General features: G+C 36.0%; 1 protein-coding gene across 16 annotated transcripts in view; it reads left to right on the top strand.

Moving 5' to 3' along the window:
- LOC135160736 (TLD domain-containing protein 2) overlaps window positions 1–11,921 on the top strand; it is a 67,247-nt gene that overhangs the window by 51,164 nt on the left and 4,162 nt on the right. For 9 of the 16 annotated variants that reach the window (XM_064117619.1, XM_064117622.1, XM_064117618.1 and 6 more), the window contains 7 exons: window positions 70–236; window positions 741–776; window positions 1,486–1,648; window positions 3,093–3,309; window positions 3,692–3,775; window positions 11,133–11,414; window positions 11,672–11,841. In XM_064117619.1, the coding sequence (XP_063973689.1) occupies window positions 70–236; window positions 741–776; window positions 1,486–1,648; window positions 3,093–3,309; window positions 3,692–3,775; window positions 11,133–11,414; window positions 11,672–11,841 (1,119 nt within the window). Of the gene's footprint in view, window positions 1–69; window positions 237–740; window positions 777–1,485; window positions 1,649–2,592; window positions 2,733–3,092; window positions 3,310–3,691; window positions 3,776–6,372; window positions 6,937–11,132; window positions 11,415–11,671; window positions 11,842–11,921 lie in introns of those variants that run through there. The other 7 variants (XM_064117611.1, XM_064117616.1, XM_064117614.1 and 4 more) reach the window with 5 other exon arrangements.

Here is an 11,921-nt window from a genome sequence, read left to right on the forward strand (position 1 = left end):
CTAGACATGGTTGTAATGTTGCATTTGGGGTTTTAATTAGTGATGATTGAGTTTTAATATTATTTGCAGACGCTCCTCTGTCGGGACCTTCATTCGCCAACAGCCCTTGACCTCGTCAGGCAGCAGCAGTGCTGACAGCACACGTGGTAACAGAGTAACGACACATGCACCGAGGGTGGATTACCGCAGCGTCGTGTCTGTCGATGATAAGCCCGAGCTTTTTGTCAGTTTTGACAGTGAGTATTTTCATTCTAGACGTACATGCGGGGACGATATGTTTGATTTTACTGAAATGATTGTTGAAATTCACAATGCTGAGATTAATTGGCAGCTTCATCTAGTGACCTTGATAATTTGAGAGACAAAATTCGAGGGGAATTGAATGAATCACTCGGTTAATTATCTGAAACGAAGCATTGCAAATTTTGTTTCTTCATCATAAGATCCTGAAATTGATTACATAAACTGGGGAAATCTCTATTTCTTACTTTAAAAAATATTTTACACGATTTTATGCTTGTGATTGTTCAAATTTGCAACACTGGTGTTAATTTCCAACTTTATTTATTTGCCTGGAGATTTTGCGAGGCAAAATGTAAGGAGAATTGAACATATCACTCGCAGGAGATCATGAAGTTCAAAAAAACTAAAATATTCTATTATCATTGACATTGAACTACACGAACTGCGGAAAATTCATACTAATCTAGTAATATCATCTATTTCTGTTATCCCTCTAGTCCAAGCACCCAATTTCCCCGACTTTGAAGACCTCGGTAGGTTCATACTGTATTAGTTAACTCATTTCTTCTCTCTCTCTCTCTTTTTGCTCTGATTTAATCACAATTTCAACGAACGACTGAATATTCTGTTTCCTTGGCTTTAATTTTCTCACGTTCCACTTTCCATTTGATTTTCCTATTTTCTGGGAGTGTTTTTGAAATATTTTCTGAGGTAATGAGAAATATCGTTTGGTTTCTTTGCTATATTGTGACATCATTACCTTCGGCTTATGCATCTGAGATCCTAGGCTTTGAGTCCACGTGCAAAGATTTTTGCTTTTTTTTCTCTATTGAATACTTTTTACCCCACTATTTTATTCATCTCATGTTTACCACAGGACAACACAGACATGTACATGGTCCCCTGCATGTGAAAATTTAGTAGCGAAATGATGAAACGATTTATGTAGATTGTGGCTGTTGGGTGATTTTTCATTAAATAAATTGTACGCGAATATACATTCATTTGAAAGACTAAGAAAAATTGTCTTGAATGCCTGAATTAACTTATTGTGTTAAATTGATTGGTAATCCAATTTTTTGTTTATAAAATTTCGCCACTTTTTTTTCCTCTGCTGATTGTGAGTGGTGTGAAATCAGCATCCAAGCAATACTCAGGACCTCATGCGAATGACAAATCCTTGACATTTGTTCTTCGTTTGGTTGACGATATGCTCGAGAATTGAATTTTAATTTGTTTCAGAATTGATTCCAAGGCCAGCGAGAAGCTGTGAGGATCCACCACTGTACCTGAGGCTGCGCACTGGTAGACCAAAGGACAAAAAAATTCCTCAGTCAACCCCAATTATGAGCTACGGAAAAAAGAAATTGCGACCTGAGTATTGGTTCAGTGTTCCTCGAAACAGGTGAAGTACAATTCCAGATTTTTTCCTCAATTCTTCCGGCTACTTGACAGCCTTTCAAAAATTATCCTCCAATCACTTATAATATTTAATAAATTAAACATTGCGTTAAATAACGTGAAAATGGCAATAGTCTTAGAGGAATTATTTAAATTAAAAAATACATGTGACGGAATAAAAAAGTATCCTTCAATTGGAAGATATAGTTAAATCTATCGAATGAATTCGATTCCTGCGGAATGACTTTAGTAGAAGTAAAATAATTATTCAGTAGTAAAAGCGCATTTTCGTGAGATAAATATTTTTATTTGGTATCAACGTGTACGATAAACCAGTGCAAAGTTCCATAATTAATACTGAGAATTCTCCATCTACGATGAAGATCATTCCCTGAATTCCTAGTCGCGATCGAACGTCTTATCATTTCATTTATTTTTCCCGAAAATCGGAGGCTATCAGCGTTTTATTTTTGTACCGAGATGCCATCACCGATAAACCCGCACGTCAGTTCATTTTTTCACAACCAAATGTGTCATCAAATCTTGCCAAAACATTGTTGCCTCATCGCCGTTAATATTGAATTATCGAAATATTTCCGATGTATCAGGTGCTTTGATCAGAAAATACATTTGTCAGTCAACAGAACCAGTCTATTCCCAGAAATGATTCAATCAAAATAATTCTTATCTTAGAATTAAAATTCTGGTAGTGAGGACCGATTAATACAGCTCACTTTACGTATTTCAATCATATCATTAACTCCTGGCTGAGAATAGGTGGGAGGAGAAATGACTCGTGTCACATGATAATAACACGTGCTTTTATTCATCACGTCGTTTATTGTGGACTCGCAGTAAACGCCTACAGATTTTTTTTTGTAAATCTCCACGTAAATATCATTAAAATTGTCCCATCCCCTCGTGTTAATTATTTATTTCAATAGGACAGAGATAGATTTGCACATATAATTGATAAATCCATATAAAATGAAAATACTTTCACGAATAATGAGACCAGCTCGATTGTTGTTCAGTCATCCATATGTTCGTGGAATCATTGAATTCTCTGTCCCATTTTTCCACCGGAGGTAATCCTGCAGATTTAATGAAATTTGTTATTCGACTGTTGTTGTTCTCAATTGATCAGTTTTTAATGAATACCTCGCAATGTATGGAAGATAGCAGAATTATCAGTAAAATATTTTCTATAGCTCTCAAAGAGAAGGTTAGGATAAAAATTTTGCCATCTTCCTTCAATTCGAAGATATTTGTCAAAAATTCAATTGACAGCGACGTCCACTTAAATGCTTCTGTTCATCCGCTTATTAATTATGATCTCATTATGATAATACTGGATTAATAATTGAATCGGTAATGAATTTCCCATCACTGAATCAGCCACGATATTTTTATAATTTAATTAATGAATGATTTCCCATTGATTACAGGGTGGACGACTTGTTCAGATTTATTCATTCGTGGGTACCAGCATTATACGGTGAGCTTGATGAAAATTACTGGATTGAGCGTGGTTACATCCTCTCGGACACGGACACAGACCTATCCCCGGAAGCTTCGCCTCAGGAAGGGGGAGATACCGGTGAATCCGTTGAGGAGACCAAAACCGGTGACGAGATTAGTGAACTGACGCGAGAGTCATGGGAGGTGAGTTATCATTAATTATTTTTTAAGGCTAGTATAATGAGACTCATGAGTGTGAAGGAATTATAAAGCTCCTCATTTTCCCTAGGGAAAAAGTCAAATAATTATTTGATCAATTTGCAGTAATAAGTTGATTAGTTCAAATGAATTTTCGATGGGTTTCGTGATTTCGGTGCCTCATCTTAGCTAATTTGTCAACAAAAAATTGAGGAACAGTCTTGAAATAGTCTTCACAAATGAAATAAACATTGACATTCGATAATTCTCATGAAGAAGTGCACAAAAATTTGATTGCAATTAATGTAAAAGAGAATAATCGATTGTCAAAAAATTATGAAAGAAAATTTTTAAATAACTTGGTGACCATGTGCATTGGATAATTCAGCGGCTCAAGGCACCGTACGTAAAGTTATGCAGCATGCTGGTCTCGAGTACGTCAGCGGACTCAGAGCAGCCCCAGGATGCCCAGGTAGCCTTTAACACCCAAAAAAAAACGAAACAAAAACAGTAAAACTAAAAAAACAGGCTTCCAAGTAATTGTTTACCCCCGAGACACTCGTGTACACGCAAGATGTCTGCACTCATTGTCTCTGTGTTCCTCTGCACATTAGAAACTGATTGTGGATGTGAAGAGTAATTTAATCAATTTCTCCAGGCGCTGATATCTCAAATTAATGGTCCCGAGAAATGGCCCTAGTTTCTTTGTACGGTTTTTTTTAGTACTGATGATTCTAGTCCCGTAAAATCAGTAGTTTTCGTTTCTATTTGTTCAATTAAAAAAATGTTTCTCAGGATGCAAAAAGACAATTTGCACTGCATCATGGAAAAGCTCAGGAAATAAACTGACAAATGACGCATGCCATTCATAAATTTGCAGATATCAACTGATTAATGGAGAAGGAAAAAACAATTTTACCCATTAAACGCAGCTTTGAACACTTCCTTGGTTCATCTTCCATTTTTATTTTGCATGAACTTAAAGTTCAATCCTAACGAGGGAACTTCATCATTATGACGCGTGTCAAATTAACTAGAATGATTCCATTAACGCAATATGTGTCTTTATTTAACGAAACTGTATTGGATAGACGCACGAGCGTCGATAATTCTGAGAATGTCCCAACATACTTCCCAATTTTGAAGATCCCAATAAGGATCCAAAAGCGGGTACATTTTTCACAATTCATGAGAGCAAAACTCTTTAAAAAACAGTAACATCTTGTATCAAACTTGAATTTTCATCCACAACTCCATTCAGAATTTTTCGTATTTAAAAATTCCAAACTATAATCAGAACAAAACAGTTGTGTGCGATAAATCCTTTTTAATCCCCACGTCAAACCGATAACGAAAGAGGAATCCAAAATAAATTCCAGAGAATCTCAAGGCGATGGACAAAAATTAATGAGTGACATTTAATTATTTATTTTTTCCACGTGTCGAGGTGAGAGAGATGAAACGAAAAAAAATTTCAAATTATTTTGGACTTTGGAAGTGTTCCAGAAGGGACAATAAAAAATATTTCTTTATCCATTGGACTGCTAAAATTCACCATACATAATAAAAACCATAAAAATTCCCCCTGGGGAATGTGTCCTACGTTCGTTGACTCGTACTAGATTTTCCATAAAAAAAAAAATCATTGAAGCTCATGAATAAAATCCTCGATGAAGGTTGTGCAGTGAAGACCTCGTATTTGGTGGCCAGTATTCGCTGGCGTTAATCCAACATTCTTGAGCTCTTGTTTATAGCCTTTCGCACGGGTTATTCCTCTGCATTATCAGGGAAAACCGTTGTCATTGATTGCGCGGGGAGAATGAACCATTTCAGAGATTATTTTTTGTGGGAAGTAGTGGTAATAATTATCCTTGCATGGAACACCTTTTCCATATCGCCATTAAGGGATTCATTACGCTGTATTAATAGCCGTGCGGGTGGTATTAGCCATTATCCTCACTGGCTATTATCATTAATCACGTGCGACAACGTCCACTTTTACCTGATATATGCGAATATTGATTTTTCAGCGAATTGATTATTGGAGGGACTCAATTCTTTGTGAATTCAAGAGCAATAACAATTTTTTCCCTATTGTTCATAAACCTCAATTTTCTTCAATATCATTTTCACTTGATTGGAGCAATTTCTGAGTCATTAGGAAGATATTCTTGAGCTCATTGCATACAAATTAATTCAAACACGGTGGAAATATCCGGGGAATGATTGAATGCCAGTGAACACTTCATCTCTGGAGCTGTAACGTGAAAATTGTCACGTAGAGTTAATTTCCTGGGAGATACACAAAGCATCGTAAGCGCAGCTAATGGCAAACAGCTGCGAATTGCGGTTGCCTATGAGCTCAGTTATCAGAGGAGCGCTTGATTTTCGGTCAATATTTATTGGTCTGGTGGAAATTCAACGCGAAAGGTCAAACAATTTCACCTGAAATTAAATTATTCCCACTTTTCAAACCGTCAATCCAAAACACTTTAAAATACTCCACATATTTATCATAAGTAGTACATTCAGTAGATTAAGTCGCGTAAATATTTTGATAAAGTTGGTAGACATTACTGATACTGTCAATCAATTTTTTCGACTTAAACACTTTGAATAATTGCTCGGAAAAATTAAAATAACTGAATGAAATTTGAATTAGGGAAAACAACGAACATCTCCGCGAAACACAATAGGAAATCAAAATCGTTGAGTCCAAAAATGCCACAAAAAAATTATTTTGCATTCACATTTCAAAGAGACCACTTCAACAACATCGGGGAAAAAAACTAGTATCTAATAATATCCTCAATAAAAGAAAAAAAAACATATTCCACTGATTAATAATTCATGAAATCCTCACTCGTTGCTTCGTCTCAAAAACGAAACCGAGATAAATCTCCCCCGGACGCCGAACACGTGTTGCGCAGTTATCGATGCGCCATGAAAATTGAAAATACAACAATCTTGTGTATTAATACAATTCACTTTGCGCTCTAGTCGACGGCTATAACAAGAAGTCACCCGGACTTATCCCAGTGTTGCTTCAGTCTCCGTGAAGTGAAGCTCGACTGAATGTTCAAGTGATAGATAACAGAGATATCACTACAAAATTGAATGTCAATAAATTTCAATAATCAAAAAGTGGTCCGAATTTTCAATAATTCAATGTCGATAATTTTTTATAATTGAACGACAAAGAATGATATCTCGGAACACTCGCTGAGGAATTTCAATCAATACGCGATATTCTCTGCATTTTTTTTTCAACATTTATTCTACTTGAGATTATTTGCATACTGGAAATCGTGCCACTGTGGTATGCAGTGGAGAATTAAGATTTCAAATTATATTCAGTGAAATTGACTGGCTTTTTCACTGACGTCTCGGCGGGACTGTCATTTTTTTCGGAGCTTTTTTAAGTCCTCCCCTTAGAGAGACTCTCATTATTACATTTGGCAAGTGCATAGTAACTGGGGTCATACATTCGAGAATTTTCGAGGCAATAAAACAAGAGCGTGTGATTGAACTCAATTCAGTGCACTGATTCTGACGGCTGCTGTCAACATGCCGAAGACCAAGTTACCAAATCCAATTAATAAAATTACGAAATTCCTCAAGCAACGGACGAAGGTAATTTTTTGTCTTTCCTTGTACTTAAATTTTTTTGGCGCAATTATTTTTGACAAATCGTCGATGTCGGAAAAATTTCGGAATATCATTCATAATAATCATCCTAAATTAAGCTATTATGATTGCAACGCATGATACGAGATGAAGAAACTCTCAAATTGGATTTTTATGGGAAATTAATTCATCCAGAGATTTTTTTCGGAAAGTCTCTTTAATAAATCACCGATCTTATGATTTTGAGGTAAACTGAAAATTTAAAGATAACATCTATCATTATTCTACTGCATTCAGTCGTTATGATTGCAACATCTAGCATGTAATAAAGAGACTCAAATTGGATTTTTATGGGAAATTAATTCTAGTGAGAAATTTTCATTGAAAATTCTCGGAAATTTCGGTGCACAACTGAGTCATTTTTATTTTTAAAAATTGTGTCATTAGAATAGCTGCTCTCTCGTGATTAATTAAGCCAGTAAAATTGATAAAGACCTCCGATGTTTTCGTTATCGATACGATGGCACTGATAATACCTAAGGCATCCCAATTCTTTTAAACCGCAAATCGAAATAAAGACGAATTATGATAAGGAATGCTCAGATATTTTTGCTTATTTAACGGAAGCATCCTACGCACGTGCTCCAATCTCGTCATTATTTGAAATGTCTTATCTGCTTCGTATGACCAGTGGGATTGTTTATTTACCCTTGTTGAAATAATAACTTAAACAAGTGTAATGAAATTTCCCACTTTCACAGCGGAATTCTTGCAAATATCAGTTTGACAAGACAAAAAAGATTTTTCCTTGACAACAGATTCTTCTTCTCGTATTAATTCAATTAATAATTAAATTATTATTAGTTATCAAAAGATTTTGATTATCTGACGACGTCCAACATTATTCTCCTGAATTTAGTTAATTGAGTCGATCATTTCCTCTAAAAATGATCAACTTTATCGCGCTTAAAAAATTATTGACATCATTAAAACTGGGATGTAAAGATTTGGGATATCGGAGGAGAGTCACGAGGGATTCGCTGCATTTCCTGATCGCCTTGAGTTAACCCGGACAGTCCCTGAGGACTAATCTCGGAATGAAACCGCAAATTGAAATTTTATCTCAAGAAAATAATGCATCTTGAGAATTCTTCACGTCACTCATTAAAAATGACTCGTTAAGATTTACCACAAATCATGAAATTTAAAATATTAAAATTGTTGTACATGTTCTTTGTACACATTTGGAATTTCGTAGAATTTTCTAATCATTGGGGTAGTCCTTATCGTTGCTATTGACTCAGTAACTCTAAAAAGAGATCGCTGGTAAATATTTTCCTTCCAGTTGAGAAAGAGGTTTCAATAATAAACCCAGTAAGTTCAACGTCCAGTTGGCGCCATTTCCATTCGCGAGGTCAACACATGAGCCCCATATACTTTTTGATAAATTGGAAATGTGAAGGGAGTCCTCCAGTCAAACTCGTTATGTGTATTTTAGGCCCTGAAAACTGGAATAAACATCAAGGGCTGTGATCCTCAGTCTCAGTTGAGTTCGTGCTCTCGTGGGGATCAATTCGTTCATTTTATTGATTCTTCAGAGACAATTGTTATTCATCAATTTGATTGATCTCATTGTTCATTTGATTTCCAGTTTTTCAATAGTTCTGTGGTTAAAATGATTGCAGAGCAATATGCAATCTTGAATTATGTGCTACAACACTCGTCTCGATTGCTTTCGGTAAGAGACATATTTTTTTATTGGAAGGAAAACGGTACTGTTACATTGGTGGAAGACAACTTGTCAAATTAAACGTCAACGTTTGACCTTAAGTCTTCGGACATTTCATTATAAATTTTCAAACACGATAGATCTTCTATTCAGCTCAAACTTCCAACATTGAGCATTCAAATGGCTACTTAAATTTCTGATGATTCTCCCACCTATTTAATTCTGCATATTCAAACGCTATTTACCGCTGTTTGTCGAGTTTTTGCATTCATTGGTCTTACGACCCACTTGCTATACGTCACCAAGGTCACTTTCGATAAATCTCTTGGAGAAACTCCCTCCGACTTGATCACTCCGAATTTTCAATCGCGACGAGTCCTCTCTCTTTTTTAGATTCATCGCCGGCAACTGTTGGGTAATTTTCGGTTTAACAGCTCATCTGTGGCAATAATGCTGCAATAATAACTGTCATCACTGTCAAATGACAGATATAATTTAGCACTCGACATTTATACGGACACGACCCATCAGTTAGTAGGAAAACACTTGGACACAATTCATCTGCATTTGAAACGCGGAAAACTGCGTATGTGTCCCAGGGAGGGAGAGAGAGACAGAGGGAAAGATCATGATAATTTTAATGTCAAACTCATGAATTCCTGGGGAACAAAAGTGCACAACTGTGTCCAGCTTCATTGTTGATATGAGTAATTCAAATGAACAAGCACTCATTTATCAGTGATGTAACATCGCTCCTCTGTCTTGTTTTTTCTTTATTTTTAATTCTGAGGTACAAGTGCGAGAAGTCAAGGAAAAACGATAAACTCATCAACTTGAAGTTCATCTTGGGTCGGGAATGATTACCCCCAGACAAAAAAAAAATACCCCATATTTTCAATAACACTATGTCTTAGGATTTTATTCTCCCTAGATAAATAAATAGCATTCAGCAAATGCCATTTAGTCCGCGTCACTTGAGCTGATAATCATCACGATGATTTTTCCGTTATCATTAGTCATTTGCGTTTACCTATTTTTTTTTAATACCAAAGCAAGTGAGCAATTATATTTTGTATAAATGCTCGAATAAAATGAACGCTCTCCAACTGAATTAAATTTTCAATCTTCCTTCATGAATATCATTAAAAAAACAGCCCCAAGTCAGTAATTATGCAAATACATCTCATCGATATAACCCGCGACATTATAATTGCAATGACGTACAGTATCGGAATCACGGCATTATTAATTTCGAATCAAAGCTGATTATTGACGTATTTTCATGGCCATGCCCTGGGGGGATGGATTATTCACGAAGCATTTTTCCACGCGTTTGTGACTTTCTCTCACTTCCAAAAAGAACAATCAGGTCTCGTAAATCCGGACAATCGTTTTGTCCGGAGAGGATTAACATGCAGATGTTGAATTAATCAGCTCAGTTACATTAGTAGGGATTTAAAGAGGAGAAAAACCAGTATTTTCCCCCTCGATTTTAATGCGAGGCATTGACTACAGGGCCACTGGTCTGGGAAGCATATGCACCTGACCTTGAATTTTATTTTGTTGAACTTTCATGATTTTATTTTTTCCACAATTTTCATCTTGAAAACGATTTACTTTTCCACAATTGCATTTTTACGCAGTTTAAACAATTTATTAAAAAATGTAATCTCTCTCTATAATTGTTTTCCCAGAGCAAGTGTTTATTTTTTTTCACTTCTCTAAAATTTAAATGTCAATTATAATTGGATTTGTTACGGGGTTTCAACTAACAACCCTGGCACGTGTCAGTATGGAACGAGATGCATCAAATCAACTGACCTTTCTCAATAAATAATAATAACAGCGATAAGGATCACTTGGGTATTTTTATTTTACTATCAAGAGGTTCTAGTGGATAATATGGAACCATAAACATTAAATTGTAAGAGAATTAGCGAGAAATGCTTTGTTTCTCAATCTCGGTGTCTTCAATAATTCTTCATGTTTCTGCACTGAATGTCTAATTCCCCCTGCACCTCATAAACAACAATCATGAATGATAACACAAAGTACAAAAACAACGAACAACACTGAATGTCAATAACAATGTGTCGTAGCTGGTAGAATTTAGTACTAGTACAGTTAGAATGTTATCTAGTATCTAATTAGTTACCTTGTATGGAGCCCAAGGCCGGGGGTATCGTAGTCGTAGGTCAGGAATAATCGACAGTTGCAATACATTTTTATAATCCCTCCTATTGAATTTTCAGAGTAAAAATGTCTTGATACGTAATGTCTGCGTCGATACCTCCTCTCCTTGAGTGGAATTGATGATATGCAATGCAAATTACTGCAAAAATGCCATTTGATTTGTGTTTTCACTCGGAAATAATAATTATTAGATACTCGGGGAGATAAACAATGAGAACACAAATTAAATTGGTAATTTATCGAATGAACAGAATATTAAATTATTGTTATTTTATTTCAGGTATTGTCTATGAGCGAAGAGCTTCGAAGAGCCTTGTACGCAAACAGTGCAATATCCCTTGACATTGACGTCATTGTGCCTGATTTAGTCGGCACAACTGAGATACTGAAGGACGAGCACAGAGAGAGTCTGTGCCGGCATTTGCCAGCGAGAGCCGAAGGCTATCTCTGGACCCTTGTTTTCAGCACAAGTCAGCATGGTTTCAGTCTCAACAGCATGTACCGAAAAATGGCCAAGATTGAGAGCCCTATACTTCTAGTCATTGAGGATACTGAAGGAAATGTAAGAATAATCGAGATATTTGCATAAATAACAGGCCAGTTGCAGTTTTATTGCACTAGTTCACAGTGGAATTAATTAAACTTGATGGGGAAGACCTTCGTTAAGGATTGAGAGCTCTTTGAATTTCTGGAATTGTTCAATTGGGAGATTAATTAGGTGGCGAGTTCATTGTTTGAAATTTATTGAAGGGTTGTGTATTTTGAATTGAGGGGGGATTTTTAATGTTGAAAATTCATTGAGGAATTGCTTTTCTTCAGGTATTTGGTGCCCTCACGTCCTGTTCTCTCCACGTGAGCGATCATTTCTACGGGACAGGGGAATCACTCCTCTTCAGGTTTACACCGAGGTTCCAGGCGTTCAATTGGACAGGGGATAATGTTTATTTCATCAAAGGAAATAATGAGAGTCTGTCGATTGGCGCTGGAGAGTGAGTACCAATCAATTTTTGCATCTACGTAATTATCTGTAGGTTAAACTTATTTGATAAATTCCATGATTTTGTGCCAA

Source organism: Diachasmimorpha longicaudata, chromosome 3 (genome assembly GCF_034640455.1).
Source record: "Diachasmimorpha longicaudata isolate KC_UGA_2023 chromosome 3, iyDiaLong2, whole genome shotgun sequence".
NCBI classification, from domain to species: domain Eukaryota; kingdom Metazoa; phylum Arthropoda; class Insecta; order Hymenoptera; family Braconidae; genus Diachasmimorpha; species Diachasmimorpha longicaudata.